This window comes from Lemur catta, chromosome 7 (assembly GCF_020740605.2).
Source record: "Lemur catta isolate mLemCat1 chromosome 7, mLemCat1.pri, whole genome shotgun sequence".
NCBI classification, from domain to species: domain Eukaryota; kingdom Metazoa; phylum Chordata; class Mammalia; order Primates; family Lemuridae; genus Lemur; species Lemur catta.
The window spans coordinates 97,352,373-97,375,695 of record NC_059134.1 but is presented as its reverse complement, the minus strand read 5'-3'; the positions used below and the strand labels follow the sequence as shown (position 1 = coordinate 97,375,695).

Below are 23,323 nucleotides of genomic sequence, written 5' to 3'. Positions count from 1 at the left end.
CACTTCTTTTGAAGCATATTGCAAGTTACTTAAAGAACAAACTGAAACACAGCTTTTTGCACAGTGCTGGTAATGCACTTGGTAAAGACTTGATGATTCTGTGACCTATTCAAGACTTAAACATTTATCTATCTCCTCCCATTCAATAATTAGTGTTTATACCTTTTCTGGACCCTCTGCCACTTCAAATCTAGCTCTTACACATACATATTCCTTCATATGCAACTCAGCAGTGCTTAAGAGAGGCTCCAATGATTTCTGAAACTTCTGCAGATGTCTGCCCTGCCACATCGGCTGGATATAAAAACACTTGGAGAGGGGTCGCTCATTTTATATTTCTTTTATGTTACTTTATTATTTTTATTTTAATTTTTTTGGAGAGGAATAGCTTTAATTTTTTATTCTTTTAAAAATATTTTTAAAGGAATCCTTTAAAAATATTTTTAACATTTTTATTTATAATTGACAGGGTCACTCATTTTAGATCTAGCAAGCTTATAACTAGTTATCTCCCATTAAGAAATTTTAGATACATCTTTCTCCATTAAACAAAAGTATTATCCAGATAAATCTAAGGGCTTCACATTAATAAGCAGATACTTTATGAATTGAGAAGGCTGCAGTCAAGCAGAAGAAACAATTTAAATAAGGAAAAGCTTGAATGAAATAAGCCTCTATACATTCATTGGGGAACTATATACCTACACCAAAATTACAAATAAAATAAAGCCAAACAATAAGCTTTTAGTGGTAGCTGTACCCAAATGTTTATTATTGCCTAACTTTCGCCTAAGCAGGCAACTCTCCCATTTCTCTCCTTATGATTTCTATTTTGTATTCCGGCAATCTCTGAGATGCGACTCCTACTTCTTCCAGGAGACTATTTTGGGCCCTTGCCGATCTCCTTCCTTTAACGTCCTAATAAATCTGCACCTTTCAATTCCAACCTAGTATTGGTTCCTTGTTTTTTATATATACAACCATATTTCCACAAATACATACTAGAAAGCAGGGGCTTGCCTTCCCTGAACTTCCACAATGCCTCAGGTCCTCTCGTAATGCTGACTTCATGGAGTTTTGTACACGAGCCCAGGTGGGAAAGCATAGAAGCTAAGTCACCCACTTCCACTTCACACAACCTGTGGGAACTAGCCCTGACTCATGGGTCAGTTAGGAATACAGAAGCCTTAATTAAACTAAATTGACCTGGGCCCCCAATCCAAAATCTTGAGTCTTAAATAATCGGTAAGTATAAAATACATAATATACTTGAGAACTTTTGGGTTCACGCTGTACCATCAGTACACAGGCCTCGCTGCAAATGACCTTTTCCATTAATACCCACATTTACAACCTTTCATACTATGTGTGGTTCTTGTAAGAATACTAAATGCAGACCCCTGCCCTTTGTTGAGCAGCAGAGGCTTTGCTGTGTATATTGTTTCAGAATCTCTGGCATTTCCAGTGGGAACAGAGTGGGGCCTCACCCTCTCCTCATGACTAAATCCAGAGAATGTGAAGCGAAGGAATCCTGTGACTTTTTAACCCGAGCAGTTTTCCACCCATTGTCCACGAATGTCTGGGTTACAGTGTCTGTATGACCGCATCGCTGATTACACTAAACATGAGGTAACCTGGTATAAGCTGTGCCCAACCCAATATTCAAGAACATTCAGTAGTGGACACTTGAAACCAGGCTGAATTACTACACATTCCCAGCTTCAAAGGTTCAGAAGTTTGGTGGGCCTAATCACTTTCCCAAATAGAATAGTAAGATCTCCAGCTGCTCTCTTCGTTGCCAAGTATGGGCAACAAATACTGACTTTAACACTAAGTCTGCTACTGACTTATGAGGACATGTAATGGGGACTGTTTTTCAGTGTTGGGGATAGACACATGGATACATCTTCCAACCCTCTATGACAAAGTGCAGTGATAGAAGTTCATAATCAAACCTCTAAGGGCACAGAGGCTTTACAATAAGAAAGATCTCTGTTCAAACTTAGTGTGTCACTTGCTACCCATGTGACCTTAATCAAGTCTCTCTCAGCCTGTTTTCTCATCTGCCAAATGGGAATAACACCACTGCCCTCCCAAGGTTGTTGTAAAAGTTATACATAATATACATAAAGCCCAATATCGTAGATATTCAATAAATGTTAGGTATTATTTTTGTTGTCAAAGAGTTTAAATTGGCTAAAGTCTATGAGTTTAATTCAATGGCTCATCCTTCTCAGGCAAGTTATCCAGAACTAGAGTTAAAATATATCTCTCTCTTCTGTGTATAGGCTGTTAAATGCCTGTAACGGTTACTTAGTGGGTTGGAAAATTAGAGTACTAATAGAGGGATGTTGTTCTCACTCTGACATGTCCCTAATAGAGACAGACAGACACACACACACATATGCACGCACCCACCCCAAACTGAACCTGTACGCCCATTTGTCCATGTCTCCAACCCTACTTGATGAAAATGCCTGTGGTCTTAAAGGTTTTCAGAAATTTAAGATGGGAAAGTAAGGCTCCAGAGAAACATGTACATTCCATCAGAAAAGAAAGCAAGGAAGGGAAAAGGGGCTAAATGCTACATTTTCTTTTCATTAGCAATACAATGGCTCCCGTGTGCTGGGATCCCAGTCTGATGTGAAGAAATGACACGAAGGTCATGGATGGTCCTCACCGTCCACTGTGAAAGCTCTTGCAGCACCTTTAGGCCCCACAGCTTCTTCTCAAAGAGACCACCATTTCCAACAACAGGCATCCCATCAGCCTCACTGGGGGGGATCTTGTGTTCCAGGAGTGCCATTAACTCCTCCAGCTGGTAAGCAAAGGCAGCAACTTGGAGTAGAAGCGTATGTATAGCTTGATGGAAGTCACCTTCAGTTGGGGTGAAATGTACCTGTTGGTCTTCTAAAAGCCTGGCCAACATAACGTGGAATGTACGATAAGCTTGGAGATTCTCTTGGAGTCGCTCGGCCTCGGTCAGCTCACTCCACTTATCAGTACTTGCCATTGGCACACCATCCACAGAGTCCAGGCTGATGTTCTTGTTCAGGCCCTGATACTTCACCTGGCCGAGGATACAGGAAAACAGCACATCTTCTGTAATCACCCCAATGTCCTTACTGAAATCATCCCTAAATCTCATATAAAATCTCATTCACCTCCCTGATCAAGGATCCAAGGTGTAAAGAAAATATCTACAATAGGAACTCTTAATTTGGGATCCATGACTGGACTTCAGGAAGACTCAGTAGTCTCTGAAATTGAGTATCTGTGCATCTCTTGGGAGAGTGTTTAAGTTCTAAAGGTTGAAAATCATTGATTTAGAAAAATTTTTCCTTCCCTCTTCAAACTCTCTCCTGGAAACTAGAATATTTTAATCATACTGGAGTCTAAGTATTTTAAACGTACTTGAAGACACCAGCCACACCTAGGAAGCTCTGGAATGTAGCTGTTGCAGAATTTCTCTAACCTCCCTCATCCCGTCACCCACTCTATGGTGAAGTCAATCCTTTAGAAAATGCAGCAGAAATTAGTAAAAAGGTAATCAGTGTCTAATTTCTGACACTATAGAAACGATTCTCAGAAAACCTAAATTCAGAACTCCCCACAGGGGCCTGGAGCATTTCCATAGCAGGCCTTGTGTAGAGACTGATGAGGATCCCCTGCTATTAGAAAACCAGTCTGGAACTTCATGGTTAGCTCCTTAAGAATCTGATACTTCCACAAGTCTCTGGGTGACCTTTCTATTTAGATATAGGTACATTTTTGATGTGTAATACTAAAAAGTGGGTGGCTAATATTGTATAGAAGAAATTGGTAGGATTTACAAATTTCTCCCAAGTTCATATTGCTCTTCCTCCCAATCCTATAAACCTTTCATTTACATAGCTCACAAATTTGGAACAATGTCTACGAAGAACCCTAATTTAGAGGGCACATAGTTAATTTATTCTGGCAGAATATAGGCAATTAAATTAGGAATAGCCTCCAAGACATATAGCCAGTCCTACCTAGAACCCCATATATATTTTCTCATTCAAGGAATAATATACCTAAAAAGCCTAGAGGAAGAAAATAAGGTCACATGAATTTCCTCCAGGGAAGGGGCCATGTCAAATAATAGGTGCCCAACATATGAATGACTATATGATTAGGGCTGTCATAACTGATATTAGGGCTGGAGCATGATGGTAAGGGCCTGGATCAGAAGAGGTAAAAAGAAAACAGACAACAGCAAAATACATAACTTACATAAGATTCCATAAGAGCAGTCAGGTCCGAACGAATCTTCCTGGCTAGCCAGATAGAACGGTTACAGAGGTCTCGGCGATGAGGGGTCAGTGGTGAATGCTCTGCGAAAGCCATCCCCTACCTCAACTGTCCCAGGAAACAAGTGAACTGCATTTACTTCTGTCTACACGGGTCCAGATAAGAAATGTGACTCTCACAGACTAAATCCACTGGGCATTCTCTACTAATGGGATTGTACATCCCACCCCCACCCCCTGCCTGACTCAGAGGTGGCAGCAAATTCCTGGCTGTGGATTTTTTGTGCCTGCGGAATCAAAGGGCCCTTTTTAATCAACTTTTTTTCCTGCAGCGTCTGCCTCTCTCTCTCTCCTCCACTCAGTACTTAGCACACTTGTTTTTATGTCATTGTTTTGCTTTTGCACTTAGCAACAAGGTCACTATCACACTAATCCTCATGACACCTCTGCCTAATGTAATCTATTTTATAAACACATATGATCAGTTCATTTTATTATCACCCTCCCTTAATGCTCCCCATGTCCTTTTTTTCTTTTGTGGTCTGAAGAAGTATTCAATATTTTTATTATTAAATAGCTGCCATTTATTAAGCATCTACTATGAGTCAAACACTGTGTTAAAAGCTTTTATTAAAGCAACTCCATTTGATCCTGAGAATAATTCTAAGGTAAATATTATTTCTACCATATGAGAAACTGAAGCTTTAAGAAGTAAAATGATGTACACAAAATCCAATAACTAGGCTCCAGTTTAAATAAGTCTTTTGATTCCATAGTTGTTTCTCCCACTGACTTTCTAATTTCATCCTTTCTTTAGGTAGTTCATATTTTGTTCAAAAAACAAAGGTTGTATGAAGTAGGTCCTTTAAAAATACAGCATTTTTTTCATTCATATTTTTGAAAGCATTTTTTAATTTATATTTGAGTAAAACCAACCAAGGGAGCATCTCTGATCTCAATCATGGTGCCTTCTTGGTAGCTACAGGATGAAGGTACTGTTTAGGCCTGTTCTTTTCCAAGGACAGGAAACACTCAACCCTAACTTGGTAACATTTCTAAGGCAGTCTGTCTCAAGTGACAAACATGCTTTTCTTTTCCTTCCCTATCCCAGTCATACCACATGCTTGTTAACAAAATAAGAGCATGAGCTAGGCTTTGAAATAAGGGCAAAAGAGTTAAAAGGTGTTTGGAGAGTTGTCAGCCTATTGTGTTGGACTCAGAGGATGATGCTAATTGGGTAAGGGCTGCAAGTTTCATCCTCAATTGAATCAATGAGCTTTAACTATTTTGTATCATAGATGTTGCCAGTAAGTTTAAACATGCCACCTCAGAAGCAAATTTACATAGCTAAACAATGAATGAAGGATGTAAGGGAGAGGCCTGGGCAGCTGTCACAGTAGGACTTTTAGGAACTCAGGAGGATTATAGTTTTTTTCTTTTTGTTAAAGGTCAGTACTTGAAATGGACACTGAATTTTGTGAAAAGCACTGATATTAAATGCTATGAAGGTTTTGTTATTACCAGCGTGAAATTAACATTGCAGAATCCTTAATCTTTCATCTACTAGATTAGTATGGTCACTTGTGCTAGTAGAAGGCCATCAAATATCAACGAGATTTCCAAATTTGTGGAATGATCACAGAATATGGCATTTCAGCGTCAGAAATCAAGAATTAAACTGATTCAAAAGTTAATTGCATAATTCTCAATGAGTGAACTCCACATAAAACCTGATCTGAGGGCACTTGGTTTTTTCATTTAGCAGCACTCATTGTTGCATCCCTCGGCTAACTGTAACTCAGTACAACCAAGGAAGACAAGTTGCTTCCATGAAGACAACTTTTATTTTTCTTCTTTACATTATTTATTTTGAATATGTCTTACTTAGATTAAGAGAAAACAAGAAATTTGAAAAGCAAAGTATCCCTTTTATTATAATTTCTTTTTACATAACCTCTTCAACCTAGATTCAGGTAACTACCTGTCTCTCCCACCAAAGGAGAAGGGTCCTGCACATTACAACAGGCAAAAAGGCTTCTAGGAAATAAAATATTTTAAATTGATTCATTACATTTTTTCAATTTTCTTGAGTACATTGGAAAGTGAGAAAAAGACAGAGAAAGAGGAAGAAATGGTATTTCAAACAACCAGACTGTAATAACCTTAGTAGTATACTCTTTATATTTTTTCTCCAAACAGGTACAAAGGAGGATTGAGTGTTCTATGTGGATGCTTTTCTATACCTTAATAATTTTTTTTGCTCCCAGGACTCCCACGCCAGTGTTTGTCTAAACTCTCTGAAGTATTTTAAGAAGGAGTCTCAACTATGCTAAATAACCGGGGCAACCACAAACAAGAGGGAAGCACATCTCCCAGAAATATTGAGTTGTATCTTAATTACATTTTCAGAATTTAGAATTGCCAATTCAAAACGAAGAATATGCAGTGGGAAAAGTTATTAAAAAGGTAACAGAATTTGACCAAGAGTACAAAATGTAGAATTTTAAGATTCAAAAAGCTCCCTGGAAAAACAATGAAATAAGCAGCATGTGGAGCAGAATGGAAAACATGAAGAGGGCTTATATATTAATAGTTTATTTATACCTACTGTTTACTATGCTAGCACCCCTTTCTCACAAGTCTATGAAAGATATTTTAAAATTTTTTGCAAACTGCCACAATAATTTATTATAGGTAAATGGTAACTATGAATACAAAAAAAAAAAAAAAGAAAAAGAAAAGAAAAGAAGAAAGGGAAAAAAAGCAAGAAGTTTTTAATTAGTAGAACTAACTAGTTGCTTTTTGTGAAAGGGGAGAATAGTATAGGAAAGGATAATATTTTTACCCATCTCAGAGAGAAATTTTTTAAAATGCAGTTTGCTTTTGTTTGTGTAGGTGTCTAAAATATCTGATGACTAAGCAGTGCAAATGAAATTTATGGAGGCAAAAAAAGTGTGACAAAGATAAAAGCTAAGTGTGAGATAGAGATGCTAGCTAGTGAAACAGTATAAAATGGACTTATTCAAGAGTAGAAAACTTTTTTGTAGGCCCATCCAATCAATCTTGTACTATTTTCAAATATACTCAAAATACCCAAGTCAACTCCAAACCCTTACTGTGGGTAGGAAAGCATATTCTACCCCCACATCGGAGGGATGGCAAATCTGCAACAATCTGAAAAGAAACAATAGTGCATTTAAGACTGTTTGTCGTAGGTGTTTCACTCCCTATTTCTGGCATCCCAACCACTGACATGAGTGGGTGTAAAGTACGCCTCTTTCAGAAATGACATTTTGTTGCCCCCCTTTTTGGGAGAAAAATAAATAAAAAATAAAATTGATAAACTCTGTAGTTTTAGTGTTTGTGAAAAACAAGCTGTCACTTATTTTTTTTTTCAGCAAAACTTCATTCTTTCCAATAGCCATCATATATTTCTGACAATAAACAATGAATAGGGTAAGCCTTCAATTCCAGCCTCTAAGGTACACAGAAGGATAAGAATTGCCCTTGCAATTCTCTAAAAATGAGCCAAAATAGGTTTTTAGTCTTTTGGAAGTTATGAACTACCTGTCTCTCTCATGGACAGTAATAAGCAATCTATACCCCATGAAAAATCTGTATCTCAAGGAAAGTGGTAATTCCCAGAATTTCAGGTGAAAGCCAAAGCCATTATTATAAAAATTATTAATTTGTCTATTGAAGCCTTTCTTCTTCTAAAGCGTTAACAAAACAGAACAGTTTTCTTTGACATAAAACCTTAGGACTTGTAGATTTTGTTCCTTCACTAAGCAGCAGTGTCCTTCACTAATAGGGAGCTGGAATGAACCAATGATAAAGCAAAGCAAGAAACAAAAACAAGGCAAGGGGCTAGAGTTGAGCCAATAGGGAGGTGTATGGAAGAAAATGATGGGGACAAGAAAAGAAACAATTTCACAAGAGAAAATCCTTTATCTGTAATTTAGATACTGAAAAACCCTCCTCGTCCCCTCAAAATTCCTATATCTCAATGCTCTAAAAATCTTAAAGAGCATACTAGTTACCACAAACCTAACATCCTTCCCTAAAAAGACTTCCAAAAAAGCACTAGTCTATTGTAGTGATTTTGTTAGTGCTGAGGACCAGCTTTCTTTAAAGGCCACTGGAGAGCTGATTTCAGAGGCTGGCTGTGCTTCTTCAACTCTATGTCTTGTCTTCAAAGTACCTCTTGTGGAAAGGATCCCATGCCAGAATAATCTAATCTCTCTCAGCCCAGCCCCGCAAAATATAGCAATAAAGACCAAAAAAAAAAAAAAAAAATCAGACTTTCTGTTAATAAATAAGGAATCTCAGGTTCCACAACACAAAGACACACATGTTCAAAGTGCAAATTTTTGCCATTAGCCTGGGACTTTTCTCACCGTCTCACCGATAAAGAGCCCTGTCTTACAGTCAAAGAGACTGTGTAGAGGGCAGCCCCCTCCCTCTGGGGAGCCTGCTTCCAAGCAAGTGAGCACCATTGAGAGCCACATGGAGGGTTGGGAGGGGGACTGAGATGCTGGGATCAAAGAGGAGGGAGGTGGTCCCCATGTATTCTTCCTTTCTGAAACCCAGTGGGGAATGGAGGAAGAGGGGGTAAGAGATGTGTGTTTTAACAGCTCACCCTGCTAAGGGACCCTAAAGTGCCAAGTCAAGCTGCCAGCCTCCAGAGATTAGAATTATATGATATTTGAGGATAAGTGTGCCACAGTGGGTAGAAGCCAGAACCATAGGGCAGCAGTCGAGAAGGAGAAGGGATTTAGAAGACAGTAATATACTATTGAGAGTTAAAAGCTGATCCAGAGCACATCGGAGTTATAGGTTGGAAAAGGGGATCTGCCAATGAGCAGGAAGCCTGCTGCTGGCTGGAAGTAAGTATGAGCTCTCACTTTAAGAGCTTCTGCTGCTTTTTTGTCTACCTTTCTGGTAAAGACATTATCAATTTTATAAGGGGGACAATAGAGGGAGAACAGGGGATGAGGATGGGGATGGGGGTGTGTGTGTATATATGTGTGCTGTGATCCACAATGGAAAGAGCAGGCCCTTCAGTTATTTTACTAGATTTTAAATGCTTAAATTTTTTTTTTTTTGTCCTTTTTAACTTTTAAATACAAAGTCTGAGCTGTCCCAGTGCCCCAAGTCTTCCCGTCCACTAAGGTCCAGTAGAGTCTGAATCTTCAATCAGAACCTCTGTGGTAGCACCGAGTATATCCGAGTTCATGACCAGCCCTTCAGCGCCCCCACTGCTGCCGCTTCCCACAAAGATCTTCCCATCAGCCATCAGGCTCACCCGTTCTGTCCCACTGCAGTATGACTTTGACATCCCTTCAGCTTCCAGCAGCAGGCACTCCCCAGAGGTTGAGTTTCCCAAGGGCTCAGGAAGAAGAGGAAGACCCTGAGCATCTGCAGGCTGTGTCAGGGACTCTGGGTTAGTGCCCAAGATATCTGTGCTGGTGATGAGGGCGCCTGCATTGGCCGCCAGAGCTTCTGCAATCAGCACCTCAGGGTGGCTTTTTGCTTTGTGTGCCACTACACTGTCCTTCTTCTCAAATTTTTTGCCACAGATATTGCAAGAAAACTGGTAGAAGGAGTCTGCATCATGCTTCTTCATGTGCCAATTAAGGGATGCTTTTTGTCGACAAGTAAATCCACAGATCTCACACCTAAAGAGAGTGGAAAGGAAGTGGCTGGTCAAACATAAATAAGGAGAGCTCTTATTCAGGGTCAGGCTAAGAATTTGGGGCTCACATATATACACAATTATCAGTAACATAAACTTCTTGTGAAAGATTAGGAAATGTCACTAAATGGAAAACTGATTTTTTTTTCTGTTTGCCTGAAAAACAGGAAAATGAAGAAAAAGAACACTATATAGCTCCCCTAATCAATACTCACTTTTTAATTTGATAAAAGTCAACAGCAGTGTAATGTTTGTAAATGGGCAAACCTTCAAGTAGGATATATACACCTCTCACCCAGGTGTTCATCAGTAAATACTCACTGTAATGGCTTCTCGCCAGTGTGAATCATCCGGTGCACTGCCAGATTGTGGGAACTCTTAAAGGCCCGAGCACAATATTCACAGATATAATCCCTTTGATCTAAGAAAAATAATGTGGTTAGTGTTCTATTTAGACACCCTCTAAGTATTTTCCCTAGTTTACACAAAAAGTAAGCAGATGATCAGGCAGGTCGATTTAGAGTAAAAGCAATATTGTTTTCAATGTATAAACACTTTAGGTAAAAAAAAATTAAAAAAATATATACGCTTTTGATCTTTCTTTTTTTAAAACCCATACATTTAGTAACATAAGAACCTGTTTAGAAAAACTCAAAAAAAAAAAAAAAAAAAAAAACCAGACAGCAATGTGAGAACTAGAACCCTAATCCCCATTTTATCATTAATCCAAGTTTTAGGTAAATTGTTCACCAAGTAAACAACTACATTTTCCATGAATCTTATTCTTCAAAACAGTTTTTTCACAGATCATGAAAGCTGAAATGTTAATATAGAATCTGGCATTAAAACAAAACAAGAAAACAGAAAAAGAATTTGGCATTCCACAGAAGAAAACTGATCCACATCTAAAATGATAACCATACTCTGTTTCAGGTTTTAAAAATGTTACCTAAGATAAACACTTAAAATTCTCTGAAAAGACTCGAGTTGCTGCTGTCATATATATGTAAACAGCACTTGTATTTCTTTATCTTATTTTCCTACTCCACATCTTCTATACCATTCAACTACTTCCACTTCCCTCTGTCCTTTACAACCCTCCCACCCAATTACACAGAATTTTTGACGAATTTGATAACGTGGTGTGGAATCTGTGGGACAAAGGAGCATTGTACTTTTTTGTTTCTTTATCACCTGGTGCCTGGAGAGCCCATGAGCAAAAAGGTCCTCAGTGTGTGTATGTATGTATGTATGTGTGTGTATATATATATATATTTTGAATGTTACTTTCCTGAGAAACCTTTATTTTATTAAGGCCCTGGACATTAGGGAGTTATCTGTTATAGCAGCTCAGTTACACCAATTATTTTATTTTATTTTTGAAATATACATTTATTGAGTGAATGATCACTGTAATTTCTACTTTCATTTAAAACTGGTTGTCAGAAATTACTTTTCTGTGCCATAAAACAGTACTAACTGGGAGCAGAAGGAGTAAAGAAACTGTAGCACCTATCAAGAAACAGTGAAGGTAGTATTCTCTCTCAAAAAACATGATATAAAGAAAAGATTGTAGACTTTGAAGTGATTAAGATCCAAGTTCTAATCTTGGTGTTTTGAAAAAGTCTTCCATGTGCCAGGCTCTGTGCACTAAATAGCACTTTATATGTTATCTCATTTCATCCTTACAATAACTCTGATATTGGTATCCTTTATTTACCAATGAGGAAAAGTAAGGAGAAATAAAGTAGCCTAACAGTCAATGAAGGAGACAGAATACCTGTATCAGTATGACTCTGGGCAGGAGACATGATATTTCTGCAACTGAAACTCTTAGTTTTATTCTCTAAGATCACTGAGAAGACAACATATGTAATAATCATGTGTCTGGCACATACTCAGTGGTATGTACTCAGCTCAATCTGTCCCTATTAACTGCACTGCAATGAGATTATCAGTGGTTACAAATAAACGGAATTTAAGTCTATAATATGTACTGTAAAGACTCTCAGTTTCTCTTTTTGAGTCAACACTTGCCACAGCAGTTTGTAACCAAATTCAATAGCTAGTCTTTACGATTTCTATAGCAGAAGTTCCAGGGGCTACTGAATGGTTAACCACAAACTATAAGCAAACCTTTTACATTTAGGCTTTCTTCCCCATATACCCGATTTTTAATCCATAATACCTACTGCAAGTATCTACCTGAAGCAGAACTAGAAAATTCTGCTTCTGCCAAAAATCAGCTATGTTTTATAGGCAAGTTGCTTTAGTACTGCTAAGCCTCAGTTTTCTTAGCTGCAAAACAAGGCATTACAAACAAACTTAGTGGTGCTGAGTGGATAGATTAGCAATAATATACGTATGTAGTCCATAGTTGATATCAGAATAAATACTGAATAAAAAAGATCATTATCCTAGTCATAGAAGTTCTCAAAGTCATCAAAGGATAAAAGTTCAAAAGCCCTAGTTTGTTCATCTCTTGTAAAATAAAATCTTATTACATTTTATTTTCATACCTTTATCCTACACTTGACTATAGACTCTTAGATTTATATTAGAAAAAACTGTATCGATACCAGTCTGCACATCTAAAGGATAATGCAATTATCTAATTGATAAACATTATATTTTAAAAAGTACCCGTATGATGTTTAGCATGTCGCAGAAGTTGCTTCTGTAGCCTGAAGAGTCGTCCACAGGAGGGATGGGGGCATACATATTTCTTTTTCAGCAAATGCTGGTATTTAATGTGATGCTAAACCAGTAAAAGAAAGTGAAAAGGGATAAAAACTAAGGCTTCCTGAAAGCTTTTTTCTTTGTTAAGTGCTAAGTGCAAATAACCAAATACTTTGTATATGGATAGTGAGACAGTTTAGTAAAATGATTAAGAACATAGGCTACGGAAATATATAGACCTGGGTTCCAAAGTGGGTCTGTCATTCACTAGCAGTGTGATCTTAGGAGATGTACTTAACTATTTCAAGCTCCACTTCTCATTCGTAAAATGGAGATAACAATATCTCACAGTGGTGTTGTGGGGAAAAAGAAATCAGATATTGTGCAGTGCTTAGTGCAGCAATGGCACACAGCAAAAACATAGTAGCTATTATTATAACAGAATCACAATCCAAAAAGTAAGGCCTTAGTCTCAGGTTATACTTGCTGCTAAAGATCAAACAGGCATTTCCTAAGCAGTTATTTCACTTTCATGTTTTCTGCCAGACCTAAATATAAGATGTAACTTTACTCATTAAAAAAAAACCAACTTACTTAAGAAAAATAAAAACAAAACCCAAACTATACAGTATCAAAATCTAGTATGAGTTGCCAATTCAACCTTTTTCCTAATATACATTAAAACAAAATTGTTACTCTGTGTCTTAGTATGTTGTTACAATTATCTCTTGTATCAGAAATATTTATAGCACATTGGGAAACACTGTAATATTCCAAGATTCCAACTTTCCAAGGAAAGTCCTCTATTTGGGCTCAGTTTCTTAGTCACATTTTTTCTTAAAATAAAATGTCCTATGGTTGAATGTGTCCACCAAAGTTCATATGTTGGAAACTTAATCCCCAATACAACAGTGCTGAGACAACACCGGAGACTAATGGGGGGTGCTTAGGTCATAAGGGATCCACCCTTCCTCTTGCCCATGGACTGACAGAGTAAGGAGGCCCTACCCAGATGCCAGTGCCATGTTCTTGGACTTCCCAGCCGCCAGAACCATGAGGTATTAATAATAAATGTCTGTTCTTTATAAATTACCCAGTTTCAGGTATTCCGTTATAGCAGCACAAACAACTAAGATAGAAAAATTAAAGTAATTTTATGTTTAAAGAAAGATTTTCTTAACATCATATGTTAATGATAAAGCCTAAAGAAGCCAACAAATTATAAATCTCATGAAGTATGAGAACAAGCAATGGAACATAACTTGAAAAGCTGCCTTTTAATAACAACTTCACTAACCTGCAAATAGCGAGGGTGAGCAAGAACAGTTCCACATCCTTCCATCTCACACCGGACATACTGGATTGGAGGTTTTTTTCTATTATCAAAATGTAGGAGAAAAGTTAGCAACAGAAAAGTGGCACTCTGCACAGTGCGGCCTTTAACTCAAACTGTACTATAGGGAATTGCAATTTTACAATAGAAAGAATTAAAATCTCTTTACTGGTATATAGCTTGCTTATAATTTGTGTTAGAAGTAACCAGAAATTACCGAATGTTTGATAGAGTTTTAAAATAGCACAAATAAATCAGTAACTCCCAAAAATGTAAACAGGAAGTATTAAAATTTTTAGAAACTTCAAGATCCTGCAATGAAAATAAAAACATGTGTACATCAAAAACATTAATGAAGTTGCTTTTGTGAAATTTTTAAATAGCCATTCATTTGTACAGGATTACTAGTAGGTCTAAATATGTGAGTAAAGTGCCTAGCACCAAAATAAGGTGCAAAACAGTATAATTTCCTCACCTCCTTTTGGGTAAACGTGGACTTTTGTCATCTTTTCGCCTTCTTCCTCTCCTATAATTAAAGACAGAGTAACTATCCACATATTCTGTATTGAAACTTAGAGTGAAGGATGACTGAAGACATATATACACACACTCAAGGGCACAGAGCAAGTGGCAGACTCAAAGAATAACCCTGAATACAGAAAGCCAAAGATATATCTGGCAAATCAAGCAAGATTTTACTCTAAAGTAATTTCACTTTCAAATCAGTCTGCATCATAGATTAAACATATACCTTCAATAAATTATGCATTACTATAAAAGATTTGGATATACCTGAATGTACTGCTTAAAGAATTACTATAGTCTACCACCTAAATTTAGTCAATTTAAAAAGCAGAATAAGTCTATTACCCCAAAACCCTAAGAATATAAACTATACTAGGTCATGAAGGATACATGCAATAGAACCAAAAAGCCTAACTACTTCAAAAAAATAAAAAAAAAACAACCTCTCCAATGAAACTGTCAGCTGCTTGAGGCCAAATTTTCTTAATTTTTAAAAAAAATACATATTTTGAAGTATGTATATGTCAACATCCTTCCTCACACTCCTACCCCTCTTTTCCACTAGTAGTTTCAAAATCTGTTTAATTTTCATTTTTAGTAGTAATTGCCTACTCACTTCCTAGGAGGTTCCTCATCCTCCCTAATTTCATTTTCTTCTTCTTTCACTTCTACCTCTACTTCCACTTTAATTTCCTTCTTCTCTTTCTCTTCTTTCACCTTCCCTGATTTTCTCCGTGGCTTTGGGGTTTCCCTGAAAACACAAATACATTTCAACACTGGTATCCCACAAAGGATCTTTTCAAGGAAGAGTATAACAACAAATTAAACCTTAGGGTTATCATCAATTTATTATAAAATTATGATCCTCAGTTCATGAAATGTCACTTCCCACCAATTATTCTTCACATGTACAGTAATTTTATATATATTTAGCATGCCTATGGGATCATCCCCCAAGTTAAAGATGCCTAAGAATCAAATCTCACTATAATTTTAAAGAGAAACAGGAATAAGTAAAAAAATTCTAAGCATTCAGGCAATTCACAATACCTTATTAAGATAAAACATGTAGACATCATAAAAATTTGGATATAATTAAAATAAAGTACTATAAATAGAAGAGAGAATTGTATGAGGGTGTGTGATATCAGATTTATAAAACAAGTAATTACTCATTTAATATTAATTCTACACTCATTAGTTTGGCAACAAGACAAAAGCATACAATATCCTACTTATTTTCCACTGACATATCTGGAGTAAAATATGATACATGCCTTTCTAAGTGGGGTTTGTAGGTCTCATCTCTTGGGTCATCTTTGAATGGTATTTCCTCTTCACTGATTAACATCTCTTCTTCCTCCTCTTCCTCGTCACTACTAAAAACAAGCAAACAGAAATGATAAATTCTGGTTATAAAGATCATGTCTGACTGAATTTTATTACATAATTTATTTAAAAATTGCCAAAAATTCACAGCAAGTTATCTAGGATTTTCATCCTTTTTATCTAGCTGGACTGAAATCTAGCTGCTTTATCCTAAAGAATGATAATTGAAACTAAAAATACATAAATCCTAAATATGCAATCACTTTATTAAATAAAGGTAGGGTGTTAACTACTCAATGGCACTCAAAGTTAAAAAACAATTGACTTTGTAATACTATGTCTAGCAATCTGCTGTATCAAAAAAGACCTAACAACAGATAAAAATTATGACTTACCATACAAGATACTGACAAAGTCTCAAAACCCTGATAAAAACACTCACATTCCATACTAGTGCTTAGCATGGAAGAAGCTTCAAAATAGAAGGTATTGAAGACATGGTTTGTGAACTATATAACTAAAAATTAGGAGATGTGAAATCTCCTAAATTTAATATTAAAACTGAAGTTATTTTCTCTTACAGCTCAAAATTTTTTCAAGTAGAAAACTTCTAAATCATTTACTACAATTATGCTCTATGTCCCTAAAGGTTTAAATATTAAATTTGAAAAGCTTTTTTTTTTTTTTTTACCTAATGCCACCTGGAGACTGATGCTCTTCTCCAACATCTGGAAAAATAAAGCCAAGACAAAACTTTATTTATGTAGATATATTTTCTCTCACAGCCAAGAGATTCTAAGCAAATTACTACATGAGGTAATTATACAAAGGAAGAATATCTGCAGATTATCAAAAAGAAATCCTAGCTATGCCACTATGCCACACCCATCCCTGAAATTTAAGCTATTTAGGTAAATGTTCAATACTACATTTAAAATATAAAAGGAACTGGCTATAAGTAACCATATTCTACTTGTACTGTACCATAATCAAGCTGATCTGTATTTGGTTCTGACTTGCAGATGAGCTGCAGTGAACCAGTCTTGGACCGAGAGCTTCGGGTGTTCTCTGTGTCACGATGGCGAGAGATGGATGTCCTGCTACTACTGCGCCAGCCCCGGCTAGGTCTAGTTGCAGCAATGGAAATTTCCTGAGGGAGGGCAGAATTGTCGTCTTCTTTCTCTTCCTTGGGATCTAGATAAAAACATATATTATTCTTTTTAAAGTTTATAGTTAACCAATAACCATCCCTGTATACCCACTAACTGTAAATATAGTCAAAGAAGAGGATAAAGTAAATGTTTTTTAAAAGGAAAAAAACCCTGATTTATACTGAAATAATAGAAAAAACAAGATGAGAGGAAAGTTAGGTAAAACTCATCCTTAATGTCATCACTCTGAAGAAATTAAACTTCATGTTGCAAAGCAGTAATTTTATCTTACCTTAACTACTAAAAAATGCAATGCTAAATATGCAAAATACACACCTAAGTAATTCAGTTCATAGAATTCTAAGCTTTAGATCTAAGTTTGAAAAAACTAAACTAAGGGGTCCCAGAAAGATGACTAGAACCACAGAAGTACCAAAAAGAATGAATTGCAGATCTAGTTTTAACAACCAAACGATTCTGTAAGAAATTGCTAAAGAGGAATTCCATAACAGGAATGTCTTTCCTTGACTCTAATCAACAGTTTTACTTAGAACTATATTATGAATTTGAATTACTCCACAGAGCAATCCTATGGCAGGGCAAAGTCGAGCTCCACTGTTGTTCTGTTTCAATTATCCTATGATACACTGTGCACAAGCACACAAACAAAATCTGTTATTGTTATCATGTATTTCCTCATACTTTAAGGGTGAATGAAGTGAGGTAGGTCATCTTCTCCTGAGTAATAAATAATAAAACGTTAACATTAGATATTGGCTCTCATACCTCGAGTAGCTTATTACTTAGAAGTGAGCTCATTTTGACAATGAAAGATTCTTTTAATAATTTCAGCACGGGAAAGGCTTTCGTAATCAAACAAAATATCAGGTCATAAGACTGATACATCCAACCACATAAACACAATTTTCTACATAGGAAAATCAACTATAAGCAAAGTCTAACAATCCAATAAAAGAAATGGCACCTCATTAAAAACATGGCTTTCAAACGTACAAACAACAAAAAAAGCTCAATACACTCATAACAAGAGACTCAAATGAAAACAATAGTGTGATGTCATTTTCCACCTATCATACCAACAATGATCCAAATGTTTGCCAACACACTGTATTAGAAAGGCTGTAGGAAAAAGGCACTCTAATACACAGATAGTATGGATATTAGCAAAACCTCTATGGAGGACAATTTGGCAATATATATCAAAATTATAAATGCATATACCTTTTCACGTGAAATTTAACTCCCAGAAATTTACCCTACAAAATTAACAATCAAACTTATAGTATAGTTTTTAAGTAGCAAAAGAGTCGAAAACAAAATATTCGAAGGGGATTGGTTTTATAAATTATAGTATACACGTATGTGTGCATATAAAAGATATTTATATCTTACATATGGTAACACTACTAGAAAGACATATGAGAAATTGATAAACACTGGTTACCTTCAGGGAAGGTCTAAAAATATGTCCAGCAATTTCAGCTCTAAGGATCTACCCCAGGAAAATAAACTGGCATGTGGGGGTTCACTGTAGCATGTTTGTAATAGCAAAGAACAGAAACAACTAACCCTCTGTCAATGAGAAAGTATTTTAATAAACCATGATATATACCCACGAAGAAATACTATGTAGAGGTATCTACAGAGACAGAATTGTTAGCCAAAAACTTCTAAAGTGTAAAAAAAGACACAAAACACTATGAACAGTATGGTAACATTTTTTCTTAAAATTTAAGTCTAAAGAATTGTTTCCTCCACTATGGAACAAAGTGGTGACAGAGAGCTACTTTAGCTTTAGCTATAGTGTTTTAAAGTGTTATCAGAATGTATTAATGTAATGGAATGAAATTAGTACTTTTCTCACCCTTCTTCTATCTGAGCTATTTTAATCATAAAATGTTAAGAGGTGAAACCTTAAAGACCATCTGGTCTAAGTACAACCCAGTAAGTTTTACTTATAATGTAAATGGATGGTCAAAGGAGACAATTTGCTCAAGATCAGCTTGTTGAAGCTCTAGATTTAGTTATGCTTATCCAACTTTGATAACTTTGATCTAACTTTGATTTTGAGATTAATAATTAAGGACTTTTAAAAGAATTTCTTCAAAGAGAACAATTCAATACCCTATATGAAGTATTACAACATTTAATAGAAAAAAAAAAATCTTTCTTTCCCTCAACTCAACTCCACCAAGTTAGACTTTGAACCCATTCCATAACCTCTTGTACTCAATAAAGCTCTTTCTTCTCCACGATAAAAGGAACTGTATCCCCACAACTTCCCATACTGTCAATCGTATCCATTCAATAAATGATGCCAATTGATAAAAACAGCTTATCTTTATGAATAAAGTATACTGGCCTATCTTACTCAACCCCCAAAACTCTAATCTTAAAAAAAAGTAAAAAGCACTGCCAGAAGTGACAGCAAAAATGTCTCTCCAAAAAAAAATCACATGCACATAATGAAAAAACTGTCAGAATTAACTTTGCAGAAACTCTGGAAAATACATAAAAGGTTTACAAAAAACAAGGTTTACAGTTGGAAAGAAGAAAAAAGTAAGTTAAACAAAACGTTTAAGGAAATCTGTGTCAAATCATTTGTTGAACACAAGCTAAAGGAAGAGAGCCTTTAGAGACTATATAGTCCAAAGAATATGGTTTTTAAAAAAATACGCTCAAAGAGCTAAAGGAAATAATTGACAAAGAACTAAAAGAAATGAGAAAAACAATGTTTCAACAAACACAGACTACCATCTAAGCATACCAATAAGAGTCCCAGAAGGAGAGGAGAGAATGGGCAGAAAGAGTATTTGAAGAAATATTGGAGGAAAACTTCCCATGAATCCATAGAAACAAGAAGTTTAATGAACTCCAAGTTGGATAAATGAAAGAGATCCACACCCAGACAGACACATTATTGTCAAATGGTCAAAAGTCAAAGAATCATGAAAATAGCAAGAAGTGACTCACTGGGAACAAGGATGTTCAATCATATCAACAGCCTAATTCTCATCAGAAACCATGGAAGACAGAGGCAGTGGATGACATATTTAAAGTGATGAAAAGTAAAAACTATCAAGCAAGAATTCTGCAGCTGGCAAACAGATCCTTTAAAAATAAAGGAGAAATTAAAACATTACCAAAAAAATAAAAAGTTTGTCACTAGCAGACCTGCCCTACAAAAAATGCTTTAAGGAGTCCTCCAAGCTGAAATGAAAGGACACTAGATGGTAACTCAAAGCCATAAGTAAAAACACTTGTAACGGTTACACAGGCAAATATAAAATTGTATTATTGTATTTTTGGTTTAGAACTCCTCTTTATTTCCCTATATGATTTAAAAGACAAATGTATAAAACAACAATTAAAAATTTATGTTAATGGGCACACATCAAAAGATACAATTTGTGACAATAACAACATAAAGAGCGAGAAACAGAATGATACAGAGCAGAGACTTGTTTACTACTGAAGCTAAATTGGAATTAATTTAAACTAGACAGTTAAAAGATCAAAACAAGAAGATATTAAGACAGGTAGAAAACATAGGAAAAAGGCATAAATAAGGTCATCCTTACCGGTAATTACTTTAAATGTAAATGGATTAAACTCCCAAAAGGCAGAAATAAACAGAATGGACTTAAAAAAAAATGACCCATTTATATTGTCTTATATAAGAGACTCACCTTAGATCTAAAGACACAAATAGGTTCAAAGTAAAAGGATGGAAAAAAAATATTTCATGCAAATAGTAAGCAAGAGAGAGCAGAGGTGTTTCATTATTTCCTAGGGCTGCTGTATCAAACCACAACAAATTGGGATAGCTTAAAACAGAAATCTATTCTCCCACAGTTCTGGAGGCTATGAGTCTAAGATGAACACAGTAGCAGAGCCACAGTCCCTCTGAGATTCTGAGTAGAATCACTCCCTGCCTCTTCCTATCTTTTGGTGGTGGCCAGCAATCCTTGGCATTGCTTGGATTGCAGCTTCTAACTTTAATTCTATTTCCGTCATCACATGGTGTTTCCCCTTCATGTGTCTTGTGGTTTTTCTCTTCTTATAAGGAGATCAGTCATAGTGGATTAGGGCCCAACCTAATTCAGTATAACCCATCTTAACTTGATTACATCTGCAAAGACTTATTTCCATTTAAGTTCACAATGATAAGACCTCAACATATTTTGGGGGGAACAAAAATTCAACCCACAATAGTCCATGTCTTCTAGCCCCCTAAAATTCATGTCCTTCCAATATGCAAAATACATTCACCTAATCCCAACATCCTAGAGTCTTAACAGGTTCCAGCGTCAACTCTAAGTCCAAAATCATATCTAAATATCACCAACTCAAAATTCTCAAATCTCATCATCTAAATTAGTTATATCAGTTATCTGTAAATGAGACTTGGGGTATTGGCCCATTCTGGAGCAAAATTCCTCTTCAATTGTGGAGCTGTGAAACCAGAAAACAAGTTATCTGCTTCCAAAATACAATGGTTTGATAGACACAGAATGGACATTTCCATATCAAAAGGGAGAAACTGGAAGAAAAAAAGTCATGGGTCCCTGGCAAGTCCAAAACCTAGCAAAGCAAATTCCATTAAATTTTAAGGCCTAAGAATAATCCTCTGTGGATCAATGCTTTGTACTCTGGGCCCACTGGGGGAAGAGCCCTACTCTCTAGCCCCAGGAGGTTTTGTACGCCCACGCCTCTGCATTTGTGGCTCTATACTCAGAATCATTCTTCTTTCATTTCATCCTGTCTCTGTTCTTTTCAGTCAAGTCTGGCAGTGTTTCTGCTGTTATACAATTCTTAAAAACCTTGTCAGTCTCTCATGTAATTCATGGGGTCCAAGCCACCAAACAAGAGGGTCCTCTACAGATCTTTCTTGGCTAATTGCATCTCTTACTCTGGGAACAGCTGAGATGGTTGATGGGATCCATAAGTTGACAGGATCCACACCTTATCTCTTTAGAAAACAGCCGTCCAGTCACACCCTTGGTCCTATTACCAAATACACTATCTGAATAGGCTCAAAAATTTCTAAATTATCAATTGCCGATTCCTCTTTGCTAAACAATTCATTCCTCAAGTTATCTCTTTCCTCTCACATTTTAGTACAGCAAGGAGAGCAAGGTGCAGCAAGGAGAAACCAGGCTACACCTTCTACACTTTGCTTGGAAATGTTCTCAGCTAAACATCCAAGTTCATTGCTCACAAGTTCTATTAAATACTTTCCACTCAATGACAAAATACAATTCAGTCAAATTCTCTGCAACTTTGTAACAAAGATCACCTTTTTTTCCCACCATGCATCATTTCCTTCTGAAGCCTTCCCAGATTGCCTTTAACATCCATATTTCTGTCAATCATCTCTTCAAGGCAATCTAGGCTGCTTTCTCAATCAAGCACCTCAGAATATACCCAGCCAATATCCACTACCAATCCCAAAACTATGTCCATATTTTAAGACATTTTGTTACACTCCACTTCCAGTACCAAAACCTGCTAGTTTTCCAGGGCTGCCATAAATTACCATATAGGCTTATTAATCTGCACCTATTTCTAAATGTTACATACACAGGTACCTCAGTTAGGACATTAACATCTTTTGGGAGGAAGCAATTTAACCCATAAAGGTGGTCCTACAAATATCAGACAAAATACACTTCAATTGAAAAATTGTTACAAGACACAAAGAATACAACATATTGATATGAAGGTTAATCAATTTAGAGGGTATAGAACTATACAAAGCTAACAGAGCTCCAAGATATATGAAGCAAAGATTGACAGAACTGAACACAGAAATAGGTAATAACAAAATAATAGCCGGAGACTTCAATACCCCATTTCCAATAACAGATAGAACAACCTTCCTCATTTGTATAGTGGCAAGTAAAGGAGAAAAAAAAAAATCAGAAGTTCAATAACAAATTATGGGACTCGAGGAATACTAGAAAAAAATTACACCTAACAGACATCTACAGAATGCTTCACACAACAGAAGATACAATCTTCTCAAGTGTACACAGTACATTCTCCAGGGTAATGTTAGGCCATAAAACAAGTTTCAATAAGTTTTAAAAGGTTGTGATCATATAAAGCATGTATATGTTCTCTGGCCACAATGGACTGAAACTAGAAATCATCACCAGAAGGAAAACTACAAAATTCACAAATATGTGGATATGAAATAACATGCTGTTAAACAAGCAATGAATCAAAGAAGGATTCACAAGGTAAATTACAAAATACTTAAAAGAGGAATGAAAACAAAAACAAAACATATCAACACTTAGGGGTTATAATG

At 36.2% G+C, this 23,323-nt stretch overlaps 2 protein-coding genes across 3 annotated transcripts in view; both read right to left on the bottom strand.

The window, feature by feature from the left end:
* Positions 1–1,771: 1,771 nt before the first annotated feature.
* Positions 1,772–4,671, bottom strand: CNTF (ciliary neurotrophic factor). The gene is made up of 2 exons (XM_045558125.1): positions 4,258–4,671; positions 1,772–3,070 (listed from the first exon to the last, which is right to left on the bottom strand). Exons 1-2 carry the CDS (start codon positions 4,369–4,371, stop codon positions 2,585–2,587), a joined length of 600 nt encoding a protein of 199 aa, XP_045414081.1. The 5' UTR covers positions 4,372–4,671; the 3' UTR covers positions 1,772–2,584.
* A 1,510-nt stretch (positions 4,672–6,181) lies between these two features.
* The window catches only part of ZFP91 (ZFP91 zinc finger protein, atypical E3 ubiquitin ligase), a 41,952-nt gene continuing 24,810 nt past the window's right edge, over positions 6,182–23,323 (bottom strand). Inside the window, exons 3-11 of one of the 2 annotated variants that reach the window (XM_045558123.1) lie at positions 16,820–17,029; positions 16,527–16,563; positions 15,784–15,885; positions 15,123–15,257; positions 14,457–14,507; positions 13,946–14,024; positions 12,613–12,727; positions 10,291–10,390; positions 6,182–9,952 (exon numbers count right to left, since the gene is read on the bottom strand). In XM_045558123.1, coding sequence (XP_045414079.1) covers positions 9,442–9,952; positions 10,291–10,390; positions 12,613–12,727; positions 13,946–14,024; positions 14,457–14,507; positions 15,123–15,257; positions 15,784–15,885; positions 16,527–16,563; positions 16,820–17,029 — 1,340 coding nt within the window. In that variant the 3' untranslated portion in view covers positions 6,182–9,441. The remainder of the gene's footprint in view (positions 9,953–10,290; positions 10,391–12,612; positions 12,728–13,945; positions 14,025–14,456; positions 14,508–15,122; positions 15,258–15,783; positions 15,886–16,526; positions 16,564–16,819; positions 17,030–23,323) is intronic. The other variant, XM_045558124.1, reaches the window with a different exon arrangement.

Coding starts and splice junctions, on each gene's coding strand:
- CNTF (XM_045558125.1), bottom strand. CDS start 4,371: ATGGCTTTCGCAGAGCATTCACCACTGACCCCTCATCGCCGAGACCTC. Junction 3,071..4,257: donor CTGCTCTTATGGAATCTTAT/GTAAGTTATGTA, acceptor ATCCTCGGCCAG/GTGAAGTATCAGGGCCTGAA.